This window comes from Mixophyes fleayi, chromosome 1 (assembly GCF_038048845.1).
Source record: "Mixophyes fleayi isolate aMixFle1 chromosome 1, aMixFle1.hap1, whole genome shotgun sequence".
In the NCBI taxonomy this organism is placed as follows: domain Eukaryota; kingdom Metazoa; phylum Chordata; class Amphibia; order Anura; family Limnodynastidae; genus Mixophyes; species Mixophyes fleayi.
The window spans coordinates 457,337,919-457,359,088 of record NC_134402.1 but is presented as its reverse complement, the minus strand read 5'-3'; the positions used below and the strand labels follow the sequence as shown (position 1 = coordinate 457,359,088).

Sequence of the window (21,170 nt, the reverse complement as noted above, 5' to 3'; positions counted from 1 at the left end):
TATTTAGTGTGTGACATCTTTTTTCTATATTTCCCTAATTCTAGACAACTATCTGTGAATATCAGGGACTGTATTTTTCTCTACACTGTCTGAAGCATGCCCTGAACACTTCACAAGGCAGCAGTTACTTGTCCCCAAGAACCTTTGTTCATGGACTGTTTCCAGAAATTTGTAGACCCGCTCTGATTACTCCCAATAGTCTCATCTTTCACAGCATATTCCTGATACAAATGGGATGGGGACCGGAATCGGGGTCTTGGCCAAGCCCATTAAAGGCCCTGTCTGGGGTATGAGTGGTGTGATATTTTAGGGACATCTAGCTTACTATGGAACACTGTGATGTATCTCAGATTATGGTCAGTACTCCAGTACAGCCTCAAGAAATGTTTATATTAATATGTTTTCCTTTTTCTGGGAACATAGATTACAGCTGACAGGTAACTGGAGACTGAGTGGAAGTAAAACAGAATTTAGTCCATTTCTGATTAAATATCTGATGAAAAGGGGAGGTAAATGCAGATGGGAGTACAGCCTGTATCCCAAGCTACCATTTATTATTCTATATGTGTATTCAATATTATGATACATACATATAGCGCTGCCTTCACTCACACTTGGTGTATATTAGTGGATGGACATGTGTTAGAATGTCCTCCAGATGAGTCTCTACCATCTAAAGTGACACATACAAAAAGCAATGATGGTGCAGTACATCAATGTGGCATGAATTGCCAAAACTAAAGGTTTTCCAGTTAATTCCCGTGTACATATAAATTACTGTGCACCCGTATTTTCACTCATTGTGGAAACCCTTTTGGGTCTGCGCTTACAAGAACATGGATGTATATTCGCCCGTAGTAAGATTGGAGAAGGGACCCGATTATTACTTCTGTCTCGATGTCTCGTACTCATGAAAAGATAATGAATAAAAAACAACTGGCGCATTATCTTTTTTAATGAATAAAATTATTCAAAACAACATGGGACTCGTACCAAACAACAGCAGTATAGTGGCAAGGTAAGTTTATACATCAGTCTCTCACCGCAATCTCTCCATGCCCGATGTTAAAAGTCCATACCGCGATCTGTCCGTGTCCACTGTTTGCAAGTTTATACCAACGCGTTTCGACTTACACAAACAGTTATATAATTATGGTGGACAAAAGGTCCAACTCTGCTAATTAACCAGACAACTGAAAAGTTATTTTCAATGTTACTACCAGGTCTTATATATATTATGTAAATAGAGAAAATACATTAGGCTTTTGTTATCTTCTCTCCTTCAAAACTGCACCAATTAAAACTTGAAAGAGGGAGAAGGTGTCTGCTAACAAGTCTGAATATTCACGTCCCTCCATCAGCATAATGTGATGCAAATTATAGACTGAGAGATCGCTGTTGGTTTTGTCCCAGCTGGCAGCAAATCTTCAGTCATCGCCGGCACTTCTCTCTTCTATTATGTTATTAGAATATCCTGAATATTTCAGAAATTTTGCTGTGCTGATCCATTAAAAGTTTGTGCGCCCTACAAATAATTCATTTCTTCTCTGGGAACAATGCAGCAATTAAAACTCTGCCGTGTTAAGTAGATTGAAATCAAAGCTGCAAAATATTCTATGTGCTTATTTTCCAGGGAGAAAGCGCCAACTCGGCTGTCTGGAAAGTCTTGTGTCTTGAAGAATAATGGAGACTCGTCACCATCCATTCACAACACAGTAGGAGAGGACCGCGTATGTGCAAGGTAAGGTCACATCAGAATGCATAACAAAAATGTTATATTAGAAAATAAACAAACACATCTAAAGAATATAATAATTAATAAAAAATGTGGAATGATGATTTGTTTTAACATTAAAGACATAAATTAAGATGGTTTTAATGCGTATTATACATATAATACATTTTTATGATCTGTCTCACTTGCATACACATGTTCTATATTAGTTAGTGACACGCATACATGTAGTTTTTAAAATAAATACTATTCGGTGTCAGTCATCACTATCAGTCAGCACCTACACCTACCCTGTAGTGGGTGCAAATTATATCAGTCAGCACCTACACCTGCCCTGTAGTGGGTGCAAATGATATCAGTAAGCACCTACACCTGCCCTGTAGTGGGTGCAAATAATATCAGTCACCACCTACACCTGCCATGTAGTGGGTGCAAATGATATCAGTCAGCACCTACACCTGCCCTGTAGGGGGGGGGGGGGGCAAATGATAGGGCTGAAACCAACGGTGCTTACGAGAAACCAAGGACTTGAATTGGCCACAACTGCGTCAGAACGCCTTCGGCACACCATTGCTGTACATGACCTATGTTAGTCTGCCCCTTCCATCCCTCATTCCTCTCTTTAAGTCATAGGCATTTGTGTTCAGACATAACTTTCATCTAATTGCGTTCATTGCCATATGGTCAGTTTCTGAGCATGAGCAGAGCTACTTCACTCAAGATACGCTACACAAACGGACGTGCGTCTGAACATGAGTCAGGTTCATAAATCCAAAGACACTGAGAGGGAAATGGGCAAACTAAATAACAGAGCAAGATCGAGGTCTGCCAGCACCAACACATTGGTTTATGGGCAACTGTGCATATTGATACAGGTTCAAGCACATAACCACACCCATATAGCCATACCCACATAACCACACCCATATAGCCACACACCCATAGTCACACCCTCATAGTCACACACCCATAGTCACACCCTCATAGTCACACCCACATAGCCACATCCACTGTATTCACGCATGTGGTCCAATGTTCATGATCATTGTAAGTTCAGAAGTGGGACAACAAGGTGCACATCTGGCTCAACTGATAGTCACCACAAAGCACGATCAACTATCCCATTTGACCTGCACCATGCAAATGAGGGATTCAAAAGGGACTGGCTTTGATAGACCTGAACAAGACCAATCTGAGCTGGAGAGAGACTCCATTAGAGGTTTTGCTGGAATCTTTGAATCCAGGTGACATCCCACATTTTATTTTACTGTATTTAGTATTGAGTGGAATTATCTTTTTTTCTTCTTTTTACCTCCATTGGTTTATATGTGTATGTGCTTGTGTGTGTGTGTGTGTGTGTGTGTGTGTACGTACGTACGTACGTACAGTACTTGTATTCCTACATTTGTGGGGGCATTGGCCTGTTTACACACCAACACTGTGGGAACCTTGGTCGTAGTGGTCCAACAAAACTTACCAAGGATAATCATTGCAGTGGACCTTGATGATAAACTGAGCATAAAGATCTGGCATGTTCATGTGAGTCACTTTTGTTGGACCAAAAGTGTGCGTATGTCCAATGTGGAGGGGAGAGTGTGTGTGCATCCCATCGCCAGAGGTCAGTAGACCGTTCATATGTATAGCAGGAGCAGGAAGAGGAAATGACTGCAGCCTGCCTGCGCTTTATACACAAAACGGGTCAAGACATAGTCGCATCCGTCTGCTGCTGAAGGAAAAGCGGGAACGGTGCAGCATGACAGAGCCCATTGGTGGCTCCTGGAGAGCACTGGAGATGAGTATGCCCCTGACACTTCAGAGGAGATCGGTTCAGACACCAGTGGTGATGCCCCATTGACCATCAGTGGAGCAAATGTGCAGGTACCCAAAGATGAGCTCTGTGTACGACCATTCTTGATCTTCTGGCAGCTGTGTTTTAAACGTGTTTTTAAACACAGAGGGTCGGAGAGATGACACAGTGTCTGTCCAAATGCTTTCCAGAAACAGTGATGGCTTCAGGGTGTAAAACAAAAAGCAGTAAGTCTACCTAAATGGTCTATCCACCGAGCCCACAGTTAACCACTGGGCACTACTTGCAAAAGTCACCCTGGCACAGGTTATCTTGTTCAATCAAAGAAGGGAAGGGGAAGTTTCCAAAATGTTGCTGACTACCCTCTCCTCAAGGGATACTTCGAATCTCCATGAAGACGTGTCCCTAGCGCTTTCTGAGGCACTTCACTCGCATTGAATTCCGCGGAAAACAAGGGAGAAGGTCCCTACCTGCTGACACCAGCCATGCAAACTGCAATGGAACTTCTCACAGTGAAGCGTGAAAAATGTGGAGTGGATATCCAAAATGTCTACATGTTTGCCAGACCAGCTGCCTTGTCACACATCAGAGGCTCCGATTGCATACAACTGTTTATACGAGTTTGTGGGCCCAAACATCCCCACACACTGTCTTCCATGAAGCTTCGAAAGCCCATTGCCATTCTCTCGAAGGTTCTCAATCTAAATGACACAGAACTAGATCAGTTGGCAGACTTCCTTGCGCACGACATCAGGGTGCACTGGCGGTATTACCGCCTGCCAGAAGGTACCGTTCAACTTGCCAAGATCAGCAAACTGTTAATGACTCTCGAGAATGGCAGACTGGCCGAACTTGAAGGCAAGAATTTGGACGAGATGCGCAGTGATCCGGAGGGTAAGTAGAAAATCTTGTGTCTGATGTATGCTTTTGACTGTTACCTCGATCAGTTACATATCTATTTCTTTTCAGAACCGGTTCAGCTACAGAGCGACAAGTTGGATGATCAGCAATGCCCCATGACAGAGGGAAAAGTGGTCAAGCGTTCGGTTGACACTTCCACGTCAGAAGATAGGTGGTGTATGGACCTGGCAACACGGGACTAGTGTCCAGCCATAGCTTCCACAAGTAGCTGTAGCACACAGTTTCATTAATCAAAAGGACTTTGCCTTCTCTGTATTTTGCGGAGCCGTAATGGACCACTCTACATCCTTTCAGGTTGCAAAGAAGTACGGAGGAAATCCTGGGACAAAGAGGAGGTCCAGGCTGTGGAGAAACACCTGATGAGGTTTATACAGATATGCTCGGTCCTCGGAAAGCGAGACTGTGTTGCGTGCCTCATGGCTAAACCCTCCATACTGAAAGATTGGAACTGGTCGGGGGTGAAATTCTACATAAGGAACCACATAACAGCTTTAAAGAGGGATCAAACTTGTTGAAATATTGCGCAGTGGTTGAACAGGGATGTAACCTCCATGGGATAGTTGGAAGAGTCATCAGAAGAACCTGTGACTGCATGTTTACCTCTGTATCAAACTTAGCATCCACTAATACAGGCAATGGAAGGTTAAGAACGGTAATGGGTAGGGAGCAGGGAGGTAATAGATTTGCTATAATAGAGTATGGATTTTTTAGAAAGACTAATGGAAGGTTAAGATTTTTATTAATTTGCAAATTAATTCACAGTTTGGTGCCGATTCTTATAAGATTGCAGGAACTTCTGACATATAGTTTAATGGAGATTCCAGTCACTGGCTTAATTTGATCAAGCAATTCTTATTTTAATAGAAGTGGATATCTATTTGTAATAGTGGTATTATTTAATCCCAATACTGAATACAATGATGCAAGTCTCCATTTTTTTTGGCCACGAAGAATGCTCCTGCTCTTGAAGAAGACATAAATAGTCAAATAAACCCTGATAATGTGCTGGCAAACGTACTAAGAAAAGGGAGAGAAAAGAGGAGAAAGTCCCACTTGCCGGAATAAAACGCGTTGGGCGATTAACAAAGACTGGTATTTCAATAAGACTTGGAACACGGCAAACAGCTTAACCAAAACAGAGTCAACCACAAACTTCTGTAAACATTGAGCTGCCTGAGTAAGATACTTACCGCTAACTTACTTATTAATCACCCAGCCTCAAACTGCCACACTCACCTGGAGGACGGACAACAAAAGACCGGCCAGCGCGGAAATAATTCTTCTAAGGGGTATATCGCATACCCTTCTCTGACAGGTTCCTTAGGCAGAATGCAATGATCATCCAGTAAGGTAACATATAGGAACTTGATTTGACTTACAGTTCAAAATGTACAAAGGCTGTAAAAGATTGACCAATAGAGCAGCCACATTAGACTTGTATCTTTGTGTTGCTTAACATCATACACCACAGACTGGTTTACAATATTGTGCAATTAGAAACTGCTATAGCAACACAGAGGAATGGGACTATTGATAACCATTTAGGTCAACCGATCACTGCATTATTACAGTGGTACAAAAGGGATGTTACATTTATTCCTATACTGTATTAAGCGCAGCAGGAAACACAAAAACTTTATCTTCTGTACTGTTTGGATTGTCTCTCAGTTATCAGTTATACTATATACCGTTGAAACAAGAATCACTAGACGTGAAACTTATAGCTTTTTTACAATTTGGTAAAATATACCCCATTTTAAAGATAGGGGTTTTCACAGAATTTCATAACGTTGAACATGTCAAATTGAGGCTTGTGCTGGGTGTACTCAGACTGGCTTCACATGAGAGTACAAATGTGGCTGGCTCTCTCACTAAGACATTTTCTCCTGTGAGCAGGAGAAATTAGACATATTTGCTGGGTAAAGGGAAGATGGTTAGTGTTTTTGGGCTGCAGGGGACACAAGTAACATTTTTAGCCTTGGCACCACACTCCTTATAAAGTTTAATCCCTCCATGCGGTGCCAGAAGCAGCTGTTAGAAAATCCATGATAAACTGCTCTGCGCTGCACTGATCACATACATGCCGTTATGAAACATATGTCTTCCATAGAACCTGTATTTGGGGAGCACAGATATTCACAGGCTGCGCTTACAGCTTGAAATCATGAGTTGCTTGGTATATGTCATTGCGGGCTCGACAGCCTGTCACACACTCACCATCCCTTTGCTACCTGTCACTCACTGCCCTGGTACTGCACCAACACACACACCGTCACTGCCCTAGTACTGCACTAACACACACACCGTCACTGTCCTGGTACTGCGCTAACACAAACACCGTCACTGTCCTGGTACTGCGCTAACACACACACCGTCACTGCCCTTGTACTGGACTAACATACACACCGTCACTGCCCTGATACTGCACTAACACAAACACCGTCACTGTCCTGGTACTGCACTAACACACACACCGTCACTGTCCTGGTACTGAGCTAACGCACACACCGTCACTGTCCTGGTACTGCACTAACACACACACCGTCTCTGTCCTGGTACTGCGCTAACACAAACACTGTCACTGTCCTGGTACTGCGCTAACACACACACCATCACTGTCCTGGTACTGCACTAGCACACACACCGTCACTGTCCTGGTACTGCACTAACACAAACACCGTCTCTGTCCTGGTACTGCGCTAACACAAACACTGTCCTGGTACTGCGCTAACACACACACCGTCACTGCCCTAGTACTGCACTAACACACACACGTCACTGCCCTGATACTGCACTAACACATACACCGTCACTGTCCTGGTACTGCGCTAACACACACACCATCACTGTCCTGGTACTGCACTAACACACACACTGTCACTGCCCTAGTACTGCACTAACACACACACCGTCTCTGTCCTGGTACTGCGCTAACACAAACACCGTCACTGCCCTAGTACTGCACTAACACACACACGTCACTGCCCTGATACTGCACTAACACAAACACCGTCACTGTCCTGGTACTGCGCTAACACACACACTGTCACTGCCCTAGTACTGCACTAACACACACACCGTCTCTGTCCTGGTACTGCGCTAACACAAACACCGTCACTGTCCTGGTACTGCGCTAACACACACACCATCACTGTCCTAGTACTGCACTAGCACACACACCGTCACTGTCCTGGTACTGCACTAACACAAACACCGTCATTGTCCTGGTACTGCACTAACACAAACACCATCACTGTCCTGGTACTGCACTAACACAAACACCATCACTGTCCTGGTACTGCGCTAACACAAACACCGTCACTGCCCTAGTACTGCACTAACACACACACGTCACTGCCCTGATACTGCACTAACACACACACCATCACTGTCCTGGTTCTGCACTAACACACACACTGTCACTGCCCTAGTACTGCACTAACACACACACCGTCTCTGTCCTGGTACTGCGCTAACACAAACACCGTCACTGTCCTGGTACTGCGCTAACACACACACCATCACTGTCCTAGTACTGCACTAGCACACACACCGTCACTGTCCTGGTACTGCACTAACACAAACACCGTCATTGTCCTGGTACTGCACTAACACAAACACCATCACTGTCCTGGTACTGCACTAACACAAACACCGTCATTGTCCTGGTACTGCACTAACACAAACAACGTCATTGTCCTGGTACTGCGCTAACACAAACACTGTCCTGGTACTGCACTAACACACACACCGTCACTGTCCTGGTACTGCACTAACACAAACACCGTCATTTGTCCTGGTACTGCACTAACACAAACACAGTCATTGTCCTGGTACTGCGCTAACACAAACACCGTCATTGTCCTGGTACTGCGCTAACACACACACCGTCACTGTCCTGGTACTGCGCCAACACAATGACAAATGAGGCTGAATAGGACGAATGCACTTAAAGGGCGACAGGGTTTGTAGTAAGCTGAACACTGACCTGAAGGTGTTAAAATGGGTTGGCCCGACCAATGTGTAATCCAGTGGGAGGGACCTTGATTGTTATAGGAGGCTGCACTTCCTGTCTGGTTCATTCCACAGCACGAGATTGCAGCAGCAGGACCTCAGCCAGGAATCGGATAAGTACCCTGTTATTCTTTTTTCTTTGGCCTGTCCTTGTTTCCTTCATATCTCTTGTTTTCCTTCTCTGGTTTTTTCCCCTGTGTCCTGTCTCTACCTTTATTATTTTCTTTTCAGCCGCTTACTCTCCTTTTTGTTTTTCCTCTTTATTTCCGTTTTTTCCTTGATTGTTCCCCTTTTCCTTTAGCTTCCCCCGTGCCTCCCCAGCTCCACACCTTCAGCCACCGCTGCCATGCCCCGTCCTAGGCGCTCCTCCGCCCGCCCGGCACGCTACAGGTCCCCATCCCCCCCCGCATCCAGGCGCCATATTGCAGCCTCCGCTCAGACCCCTTCCCGCCCAACGGATATCTGCAGCCTACCTTCCTTGCTCCAGCGTGAGCCCGTGGGCCGGGCTCACGCTTCCCATGGTGGCTCCCCTGTTACCCCTAGCCAAGTCAGCGGGCGGCGGAGCCGCTCTGTACAGCCGGCGGTATCGTCTGGGTCGCGCATGCGCAGACCCAGGCCGCCATCTCGCACAATCATTTCCCCCATTGTGGGCAGCAGCGGGGAGGGGGAGGGGGGGTGGTTCCAGCCAGCACTCCTGTGCTTCCTCCAGCTGCGGTCATGCCCTCCATTCCACAAACCACTATGGTGTCTACCTCTGGGGTTAATCCCACAGGGGAGAGAGGGGTCATGAGCAGCGACCCTCAAGGGGGGGATAGGGGGACCAGCTCCGAAGTTTTTATACTGTACCCCGTCACCCCGCCCATCTTGTCTCGCAGAGGGGACAGACAGACTGATAACCCCCCTGCCCCTCACCAGTTACATTTCCCGCCCAGCCCATTTTTGCCCCAAAGCGGCAGAGGTTCTTCTTGGGGTGCACACTATAGGGGAGCCCCTTTGTCTGATAGAGGCCCATTTATACCTTATACCCCCGAGGCGGACAGGGTTCAGAGTCTTAGGCAGGGGCAGAGACACGTGGGGACAGATAGGACCAGTAGGGGGCACATGGAAGTTTTTGGTGACAGTCCCCGGGAGCCTGTGAGGCCCTCCCTTTCTCGACACGTTCGGCCAGCTACAGACGAGTGGACGTACAGGTCCCGGCGTGCCCCATCGCCGTCTGGAGGGTATGGCGGCCCCAGTCACTTTAGGCCGGAGCCCACACGGGATAATCTGGTATATGATTACCATCATTCCAGCGGCGGTAATACGTCCCAATGGTCTCCCCCACGGCACACACAGTACAGGCCAAGCGGCTTTTACGACGAATACGACCGGGCCCATTATGACGATGCCCCCCCTCAGCGTCGGGTCATATCGAGAGGTTCCTATAACCCGTCACCCCTTTTACCTTATAGATCAGATCCTTGCGGCCCAGCCTTGGGATCGGTGCGGCGACGACTGGATTACGTTCCTAGATCTCAGCTTACTGCTCCACTTTGTGTTTCAGAACCTGCGGTCGCGAACCAGGAGATGAGGGCTGTCGGGGAAGGTCGTTCCGGGTCCGAGTCTCGAGACCAGAGGTCGGCGGGGAGTCGTGTGGGACCAATCCCGGGATCAACAGATGCCCAGCCGGGGGCTGCCAGTGTCGCGGAGGCATCAGTCGCGGCCGGGAATCCTGCTCCTCATGGTGAGTCCGTTTCTGTTACTACACACGATGTACAGTTGTTAGGGTCACCGGTTCTCTCCACGAGCAGTGGTTCTTCGGATTCGGGCGATAGGCCCAGGAAACTAATCAAGCTATTGGAAACGAAATTGCTAGGTAAACGTAGCAAGCAGGCTCCGCAGTTGGGGGGCGATGAACGGACGGTGGCTAGGAGTGACTTAGGGCAGGTTGAAACCTTGGAAATCACACACGGCATTAGGCCGAGCGTACGGGATAGGATTAGACGCGGAAAGTACGTGGACATGTTCGCCCTGACAGGTGAGGGAAAGAAGGCACTTGCCGCGGCTTGTGAGAGGTCCGGCATGGGGGAGGACAAGTTCAGATCGTTTAATAGATGGTCTAATTCCTTCGCTATTTTTGCCACTATTTATCTGGAAACTAGGCCCGGGGAACAGGATGAGGTGTGGAGATATATGCACCTTATCAGTGGGATGGCTCTAAAGGATGGCCCCTCAATATGGAGAGCGTATGACGAGCTTTTCCGCAAGCGGATGAGTGGTCGCGAGAAGCTCCCGCTGGGGTCGAAGGACATCGACACCTGGCTGGAACTCATGAGACCAAGCAGTCAAGGGGCCGAGGGTTACACGGGCAGGAGGTTTCAAGGGCCGGGGAGGGTACAAGCAACCCTCCCCACGAAAGGTCGATGTTTCGATTTCAACGCAGGCTCTTGCCAGCGAGGCACATCCTGCCGCTTCAAACACAATTGCACGGCATGCGGAGGTCAGCATCCAGCCACTGAATGTGCAAGGGCCCGACGGAGTGGGGGTAGCGGACGAGGTGCAACTCCAGCTGTGCCAAGTCAAGGGTCCATCGCCAATTAATTTGGCTGAACTGGACAAATGGCTCGCTTGGTTCCCAGATAGAGACACCGCGACTTTCCTACGTGACGGATTTCATATGGGTTTTAAGTTACCAGTGCAGGGCAACGTTTCTACGGCGACGCCGATCAATTTGAAATCGGCGCTCGCTCTCCCGGAAGTATTAGACGCTAAAATCGCGAAGGAGGTGGGCCTGGGTCGCATGGTTGGCCCTTTCTCGCTTCCTCCTATTCCAAATCTCATTGTGTCCCCGGTAGGGGTAGTACCCAAAAAGGCAGCGGGTAAATTCAGGTTGATACAACATTTGTCGTACCCGGCTGGTCTGTCCGTGAACGACGCCATAGACACCACCCTTAGTTCCGTAAATTACCAATCGTTTGAATCCGCACTGGCACTGGTGCAGGAATGCGGGAGGGGTGCCCTGTTGGCTAAGATCGACATTGAGTCGGCTTTTCGGTTACTGCCCCTTCACCCGGAATCGTATCAGTTCATGGGTTTTCGGCATCGTGGTGGATTTTACATCGATCGCTGTCTGCCTATGGGGTGTTCGATATCCTGTGCGCTATTTGAGAAGTTCAGTGGCTTCTTGCATTGGTGCATTCAGGCGGGAACGGGGTGTCGGTGGATCGCACACTATCTAGATGACTTCTTGGTTATCGGGCCTCCTGATTCCACTTGTTGTCGGGATACTCTGTTTTCCACTGAAGCCCTTTTTAGGGTGCTAGGCGTCCCCATTGCCGCGGACAAGACGGAGGGTCCAGCCACGTGTCTCTCGTTCCTTGGAATTGAGATCGACACGGCGGCCGGGATTTGCAGGCTCCCAACTGATAAAGTGTCCAAGATGTGCGAGGCTATCGCAGAAGCGTTGGAGGCCAGCTCCAGCCCGCTCAGGCAGGTTCAGTCCCTGTTAGGGAGGTTCAACTTTGCATGCCGTGTGATTCCCATGGGTAGAGTTTTTTGTAGAAAGCTACAGAGAGCCACTGCGGGGAGGAGTAGGCCACACGCGGCGGTGCGTCTATCCAGGGTTATCAAGGAGGATTTGCAGATTTGGCTCACCTTCCTCAGTGATTTTAACGGGACACGAATATGGCCTTCACCACCCGTAACAAACGTTAATATCGACCTGTTCACGGACGCTTCCGGAGCATGCGGCTTTGGTGCTTATCTGCACGGGCATTGGTGCGCGGAAAGCTGGCCGGAGGAATGGCATAGGTTAGGGATTACCAAAAACTTGCTGGTCCTGGAACTATTTCCTATTGTCGTGGCAATCGAATTGTGGGCGTCCACATTGCGTGGAAAGCACATAGTTTTCTGGTGCGACAATTTGGGAGTGGTCCAGTCGATCAATAAACAAAGCGCGTCCTCCCATCATGCAATATCTCTGCTGCGCCACCTAGTGTTGCGCTGCCTGCAGTACGATATTTCTTTCAGGGCTAGACATGTGCCAGGGGTGCAAAATAGTTTGGCCGATGCTTTATCCCGCGGTCAGTGGAGCAAGTTTCGGAGCATGGCTCCCCAGGCGGACAATGTTGGTATTCCGTGTCCCTCTTGTGTTTGGCAGATCATCAAGCCGGCATAAGGGGGCTCGTAGAACAGGCAGTAGCCCCTTCCACCCTGAGGACGTATCAGGCATCATGGAGACGGTGGTCACTATTCAGCGGGCAAAAAGATCAATCTGAGGCAGGTCAGCGGGATGCTATGTTAGCATTTATGTGGGAGAGCTATTCAAAGGGGGAATCCAGGGCCTCTATGGCGGCTACTTTGGCGGGGATATCTTTCATGGCCAGGCTTCAAGGTTACACGGATGTCACAAAGGGGTTTATCATCAGTAAGGCCCTGAAGGGGTGGGCTAGGGCGAGACCCTCGCAGGCAGATGCGCGCTTGCCTATCACCGACATTATTCTGGACCAGTTGATAGGGACCTTGGGTGGGATAGCGGTGGATGAATATGAGAAGACTTTGTTTAGCGCTGCTTTCTCTATGGCCTTTTTCGGTGCTTTTCGGGTTTCTGAATTAGTGGCAAAATCCAGGGGGAATCAAGAGTCAGGTTTGCAAGCGGAGCATGTCAGCTTGGTAGGAGGTATTGTGTCCTGTAAAATAATTAGATCTAAAACTGATCAGAGTGGGAGGGGAGCTTGGGTGCAGTTGAATAGGCAGCATAATAGTAACATCTGTCCAGTTAATTTAGTGTCCCGATTTATGAATGTGAGACCTCAGGCTCGTTTGTTCTATGTCACCATAACGGCATGCCCATGACGAAATATCAATTTTCGGCCATTATGAAGAAGTCCCTACGGTCATTAGATCTAGACAGTTCTATGTACGGAACGCATTCGTTCAGGATCGGGGCGGCCACATCTGCTGCTTTGGCGGGATCCTCCACTGAGACGATAAAAGCTCTGGGCCGCTGGAAATCCACGGCTTATAAGTCTTATGTCAGGATTGACAATGTTGCTGTTTGAATGTTTTTGTTCCACTAATCAAAGGTTGCCTTGCAGTTTTTCTTTTTCTCCAAATTCACTCTCTGATTGTTACCCTACCCACCCCCTCTGCCCTCCCCTACCCCAACTTCTCCCTCCATTCGGTGGGCTACCCTGGGCTTTTCCGCTCGTCGCTTTGAAGCGGGGGCGCGAAGGGATTTTCACCCGGGTTTCCCTGGGCGTAAGTCCTGATTAGCGGTGTGCTGCCGGGGTTTTTCCGGGTGTTGTTTACCTTCGCCTGGGTGGCCTGCTCCCTATTTGTTTCCTCCCCCCCCCCCCTACATGTTGTCTGGTTTTCCGCTATACTATCCTTCTCATGCTTTTATGCTATGCCTGGCCTGTCTTCCAATTTACGGTGGCATGGTTTTAACAATGTTTTTCTGCTTCCAGGTGATGGTGTCCCAACTAAGATGGTGTGGATCATTGGTCATTCCTTTGTTTTCTGGGCCGCCGGCCACCCCAGATCTAATGTTATACCGAATCACGAAGGCACCGTAATAAGATGGTTGGGTAGAAGGGGATTAAATTGGCCTGATTTGGTTCCATGGTTGGGGAGGCTAATAAGACAGCATGGCCCGCCGAATATACTTGTAGTGCACGCAGGAGGCAATGACCTGGGGAAAGGCAAGTCTCTGGAGCTCATTATTGCGATTCGGGAAGACCTTAGGCGAATTCACGAGGCATGGCCACATATCATTATTGGTTGGTCGGCATTAATCCCCCGGCTGGCTTGGAGAACAACTATCCCCTTAAAAAAGATGACAGTTATGGTCAGGAAGCTGAATAGCACCATTAGGAAAATAGTGCGGTCCATGGGGGGTTTAGTTATCAATCACCCGGGATTAGGGGTAGAGTCACCTCAATTGTTTAGAAGTGATGGCGTACATCTAACGGAGGAGGGTATGGGGTTCTTTATAGATAGCATTTGCGGTGGAGTTTCGGCGTGTTTAGATTAGTGGTGGCGGGCTGCGGCGTCTGTGGGGCGCAGCGGGGTAGGAAGGCACTGCGTTCAGCGGCTGATTTGTGGGCGCATTGGTAGTTGTCGTAGGTCACTGCCCCCCGTTGAGGCACCAGTAACTCCCTTTTTGGCCCTTCGGTGAGGAGGGTCCCTGTTCGACTCGGTGAGGGAGGGCAGAGTGAGTTTTCAAAGGGGCAGTCACTCTGACGCCAACTCAGCGCAAAAGTGATGTTGGGATTTGTTCCCTGTGGTGGTGGACGTACGGCGGTTTGCGCCAGTCCACTAGTGATAGTGTTTGTCAGCTTGAGAGTTGTTTCGCAGTGCCCTTTCTCCGCCACCATAGGTCTAGTTTAAATTAAAATTATAATAAAAATTCTGGCAATTTTTTATAACTTATTCAAGTCTCCGTGTCTTTATTTGCATGCAAAGGGGTTTTAGAATTATAAGGTTGATGTAAGGTTTACGAAACATACACGGTGAGCCCTTTATGACAAATGAGGCTGAATAGGACGAATGCACTTAAAGGGCGACAGGGTTTGTAGTAAGCTGAACACTGACCTGAAGGTGTTAAAATGGGTTGGCCCGACCAATGTGTAATCCAGTGGGAGGGACCTTGATTGTTATAGGAGGCTGCACTTCCTGTCTGGTTCATTCCACAGCACGAGATCCCACCCACCCACTCCTTTGGTAGGGTATGTACGGTGATGTTGCGGTAGGAAGGCACTGCGTTCAGCGGCTGATTTGTGGGCGCATTGGTAGTTGTCGTAGGTCACTGCCCCCCGTTGAGGCACCAGTAACTCCCTTTTTGGCCCTTCGGTGAGGAGGGTCCCTGTTCGACTCGGTGAGGGAGGGCAGAGTGAGTTTTCAAAGGGGCAGTCACTCTGACGCCAACTCAGCGCAAAAGTGATGTTGGGATTTGTTCCCTGTGGTGGTGGACGTACGGCGGTTTGCGCCAGTCCACTAGTGATAGTGTTTGTCAGCTTGAGAGTTGTTTCGCAGTGCCCTTTCTCCGCCACCATAGGTCTAGTTTAAATTAAAATTATAATAAAAATTCTGGCAATTTTTTATAACTTATTCAAGTCTCCGTGTCTTTATTTGCATGCAAAGGGGTTTTAGAATTATAAGGTTGATGTAAGGTTTACGAAACATACACGGTGAGCCCTTTAACACCGTCATTGTCCTGGTACTGCGCTAACACAAACACCATCACTGTCCTGGTACTGCACTAGCACACACACCGTCACTATCCTGGTACTGCACTAACACAAACACCGTCATTGTCCTGGTACTGCGCTAACACCATCACTGTCCTGGTACTGCACTAACACAAACACCGTCATTGTCCTGGTACTGCACTAGCACACACACAGTCACTGTCCTGGTACTGCACTAACACACACACCGTCACTGTCCTGGTACTGTGCTAACACATACACAGTCACTGTCCTGGTACTGCACTAACACCATCACTGTCCTGGTACTGCACTAACACAAACACCGTCATTGTCCTGGTACTGCACTAGCACACACACAGTCACTGTCCTGGTACTGCACTAACACACACACAGTCACTGTCCTGGTACTGCGCTAACACAAACACCATCACTGTCCTGATACTGCACTAACACAAACACCATCACTGTCCTGGTACTGTGCTAACACACACACACATACACTGTCCTGGTACCGCACTAACACAAACACCGTCACTGTCCTGGTACTACGCTAACACAAACACCGTCACTGTCCTGGTACTGCACTAACACAAACAACGTCATTGTCCTGGTACTGCGCTAATACAAACACCGTCATTGTCCTGGTACTGCGCTAACACAAACACCGTCAATGTCCTGGTACTGCGCTAACACAAACACCGTCATTGTCCTGGTACTGCGCTAACACACACACCGTCACTGTCCTGGTACTGCACTAACACACACACCGTCTCTGTCCTGGTACTGCGCCAACACAAACACCGTCATACTTTTGGTACTGCGCTAACACAAACACCATCACTGTCCTGGTACTGCACTAGCACACACACCGTCACTGTCCTGGTACTGCACTAACACAAACACCGTCATTGTCCTGGTACTGCGCTAACACAAACACCATCACTGTCCTGGTACTGCACTAACACATACACAGTCACTGTCCTGGTACTGCACTAACACCATCACTGTCCTGGTACTGCGCTAACACAAACACCGTCACTGTCCTGGTACTGCGCTAACACACACACCATCACTGTCCTAGTACTGCACTAGCACACACACCGTCACTGTCCTGGTACTGCACTAACACAAACACCGTCATTGTCCTGGTACTGCACTAACACAAACACCATCACTGTCCTGGTACTGCACTAACACAAACACCATCATTGTCCTGGTACTGCACTAACACAAACAACGTCATTGTCCTGGTACTGCGCTAACACAAACACTGTCCTGGTACTGCACTAACACACACACCGTCACTGTCCTGGTACTGCACTAACACTAACACCGTCATTTGTCCTGGTACTGCACTAACACAAACACAGTCATTGTCCTGGTACTGCGCTAACACAAACACCGTCATTGTCCTGGTACTGCGCTAACACACACACCGTCACTGTCCTGGTACTGCGCCAACACAAACACCGTCATTGTCCTGGTACTGCGCTAACACAAACACCATCACTGTCCTGGTACTGCACTAGCACACACACCGTCACTGTCCTGGTACTGCACTAACACAAACACCGTCATTGTCCTGGTACTGCGCTAACACCATCACTGTCCTGGTACTGCACTAACACAAACACCGTCATTGTCCTGGTACTGCACTAGCACACACACAGTCACTGTCCTGGTACTGCACTAACACACACACCGTCACTGTCCTGGTACTGTGCTAACACATACACAGTCACTGTCCTGGTACTGCACTAACACCATCACTGTCCTGGTACTGCACTTACACAAACACCGTCATTGTCCTGGTACTGCACTAGCACACACACAGTCACTGTCCTGGTACTGCACTAACACACACACAGTCACTGTCCTGGTACTGCGCTAACACAAACACCATCACTGTCCTGATACTGCACTAACACAAACACCATCACTGTCCTGGTACTGTGCTAACACACACACACATACACTGTCCTGGTACCGCACTAACACAAACACCGTCACTGTCCTGGTACTACGCTAACACAAACACCGTCACTGTCCTGGTACTGCACTAACACAAACAACGTCATTGTCCTGGTACTGCGCTAATACAAACACCGTCATTGTCCTGGTACTGCGCTAACACAAACACCGTCAATGTCCTGGTACTGCGCTAACACAAACACCGTCATTGTCCTGGTACTGCGCTAACACACACACCGTCACTGTCCTGGTACTGCAGTAACACACACACCGTCTCTGTCCTGGTACTGCGCCAACACAAACACCGTCATACTTTTGGTACTGCGCTAACACAAACACCATCACTGTCCTGGTACTGCACTAGCACACACACCGTCACTGTCCTGGTACTGCACTAACACAAACACCGTCATTGTCCTGGTACTGCGCTAACACAAACACCATCACTGTCCTGGTACTGCACTAACACATACACAGTCACTGTCCTGGTACTGCACTAACACCATCACTGTCCTGGTACTGCACTAACACAAACACCGTCATTGTCCTGGTACTGCACTAGCACACACACAGTCACTGTCCTGGTACTGCACTAACACACACACAGTCACTGTCCTGGTACTGCGCTAACACAAACACCATCACTGTCCTGATACTGCACTAACACAAACACCATCACTGTCCTGGTACTGTGCTAACACACACACAGTCACTGTCCTGGTACCGCACTAACACAAACACCGTCACTGTCCTGGTACTACGCTAACACAAACACCGTCACTGTCCTGGTACTGCACTAACACAAACACCGTCATTGTCCTGGTACTGCGCTAACAGAAACACCATCACTGTCCTGGTACTGCACTAACACAAACAACGTCATTGTCCTGGTACTGCGCTAATACAAACACCGTCATTGTCCTGGTACTGCGCTAACACAAACACCGTCAATGTCCTGGTACTGCGCTAACACAAACACCGTCATTGTCCTGGTACTGCGCTAACACACACACCGTCACTGTCCTGGTACTGCACTAACACACACACCGTCTCTGTCCTGGTACTGCGCCAACACAAACACCGTCATACTTCTGGTACTGCGCTAACACAAACACCATCACTGTCCTGGTACTGCACTAGCACACACACCGTCACTGTCCTGGTACTGCACTAACACAAACACCGTCATTGTCCTGGTACTGCGCTAACACAAACACCATCACTGTCCTGGTACTGCACTAACACAAACACCGTCATTGTCCTGGTACTGCGCTAACACAAACACCGTCATTGTCCTGGTACTGCAGTAGCACACACACAGTCACTGTCCTGGTACTGCACTAACACAAACACCGTCACTGTCCTGGTACTGTGCTAACACATACACAGTCACTGTCCTGGTACTGCACTAATACACACACAGTCACTGTCCTGGTACTGCGCTAACACAAACACCATCACTGTCCTGATACTGCACTAACACAAACACCATCACTGTCCTTGTACTGTGCTTACACACACACAGTCACTGTCCTGGTACTGCACTAACACAAACACCGTCACTGTCCTGGTACTACGCTAACACAAACACTGTCATTGTCCTGGTATTGCGCTAACACACATACCATCACTGTCCTGGTACTGCGCTAACACACACACCGTCACTGTCCTGGTACAGTGCTAACACACACCGTCACTGTCCTGGTACTGCACTAACACACACACACACCGTCACTGCCCTGGTACTGAGCTAACACACACACACACCGTCACTGCCCTGATACTGCACTAACACACACACACACACACACACACACACCGTCACTGTCCTGGTACTGCACTAACACACACACCGTCACTGTTCTGGTACTGAGCTAATACACACACCGTCACTGTCCTGGTACTGCACTAACACACACACACCATCACTGTTCTGGTGCTGAGCTAACACACACACCATCACTGTTCTGGTACTGAGCTAATACACACACCGTCACTGTCCTGGTACAGTGCTAACACACACACCGTCACTGTCCTGGTACTGCACTAACACACACACACACACACCGTCACTGCCCTGGTACTGAGCTAACATACACACACACCGTCACTGCCCTGATACTGCACTAACACACACACACACACACCGTCACTGTCCTGGTACTGCACTAACACACACACACACCGTCACTGCCCTGGTACTGAGCTAACATACACACACACCGTCACTGCCCTGATACTGCACTAACACACACACACACACACACACACACACACACACCGTCACTGTCCTGGTACTGCACTAACACACACACCATCACTGTTCTGGTGCTAAGCTAACACACACACCGTCACTGTTCTGGTACTGAGCTAATACACACACCGTCACTGTCCTGGTACTGAGCTAACGCACACACCGTCACTGTCCTGGTACTGCACTAATACACACCCCGTCACTGCCCTGGTACTGCACTAACACACACACCGTCACTGTCCTGGTACTGCGCTAACACACACACCTTCACTGTCCTGGTACTGCGCTAACACACACACCGTCACTGTCCTGGTACTGAGCTAACACACACACACACCATCACTGCCCTGATACTGCACTAACACACACACACACACACACACACCGTCACTGTCCTGGTACTGCACTAACACACACACCGTCACTGTTCTGGTACTGAGCTAATACACACACCGTCACTGTCCTGGTACTGCACTAACACACACACACCATCACTGTTCTGGTGCTGAGCTAACACACACACCGTCACTGTTCTGGTACTGAGCTAATACACACACCGTCACTGTCCTGGTACAGTGCTAACACACACACCGTCACTGTCCTGGTACTGCACTAACACACACACACACCGTCACTGCCCTGGTACTGAGCTAACATACACACACACCGTCACTGCCCTGATACTGCACTAACACACACACCGTCACTGTCCTGGTACTGCACTAACACACACACCATCACTGTTCTGGTGCTAAGCTAACACACACACCGTCACTGTTCTGGTACTGAGCTAATACACACACCGTCACTGTCCTGGTACTGAGCTAACGCACACACCGTCACTGTCCTGGTACTGCACTAATACACACCCCGTCACTGCCCTGGTACTGCACTAACACACACACCGTCACAGTCCTGGTACTGCGCTAACACACACACCTTCACTGTCCTGGTACTGCGCTAACACACACATCGTCACTGTCCTGGTACTGCGCTAACACACACACTGTCACTGTCCTGGCAATGCGCTAACACACACACCGTCCCTGTCTTGGTACTGTGCTAACACACACACCGTCACTGTCTTGGTACTGCGCTAACACACACACCGTCACTGTCCTGGTACTGCGCTAACACATACACCGTCACTGTCCTGGTACTGCGCTAACACACACACCGTCACTGTCCTGGTAATGCGCTAACACACACAATGTAATTGTCCTGGTACTGCGTCAACGCATAAAACGTTATCGTTAAGTCGTCGGATCTTGCGAGATT

General features: G+C 48.7%; 1 protein-coding gene across 1 annotated transcript; it reads left to right on the top strand.

The window, feature by feature from the left end:
• Positions 1–8,381: 8,381 nt before the first annotated feature.
• Positions 8,382–15,566, top strand: LOC142102316 (uncharacterized). Its single transcript, XM_075187123.1, has 2 exons — positions 8,382–10,200; positions 12,616–15,566. Exons 1-2 carry the CDS (start codon positions 9,195–9,197, stop codon positions 13,308–13,310), a joined length of 1,701 nt encoding a protein of 566 aa, XP_075043224.1. The 5' UTR covers positions 8,382–9,194; the 3' UTR covers positions 13,311–15,566.
• The last annotated feature ends 5,604 nt before the right edge of the window (positions 15,567–21,170 follow it).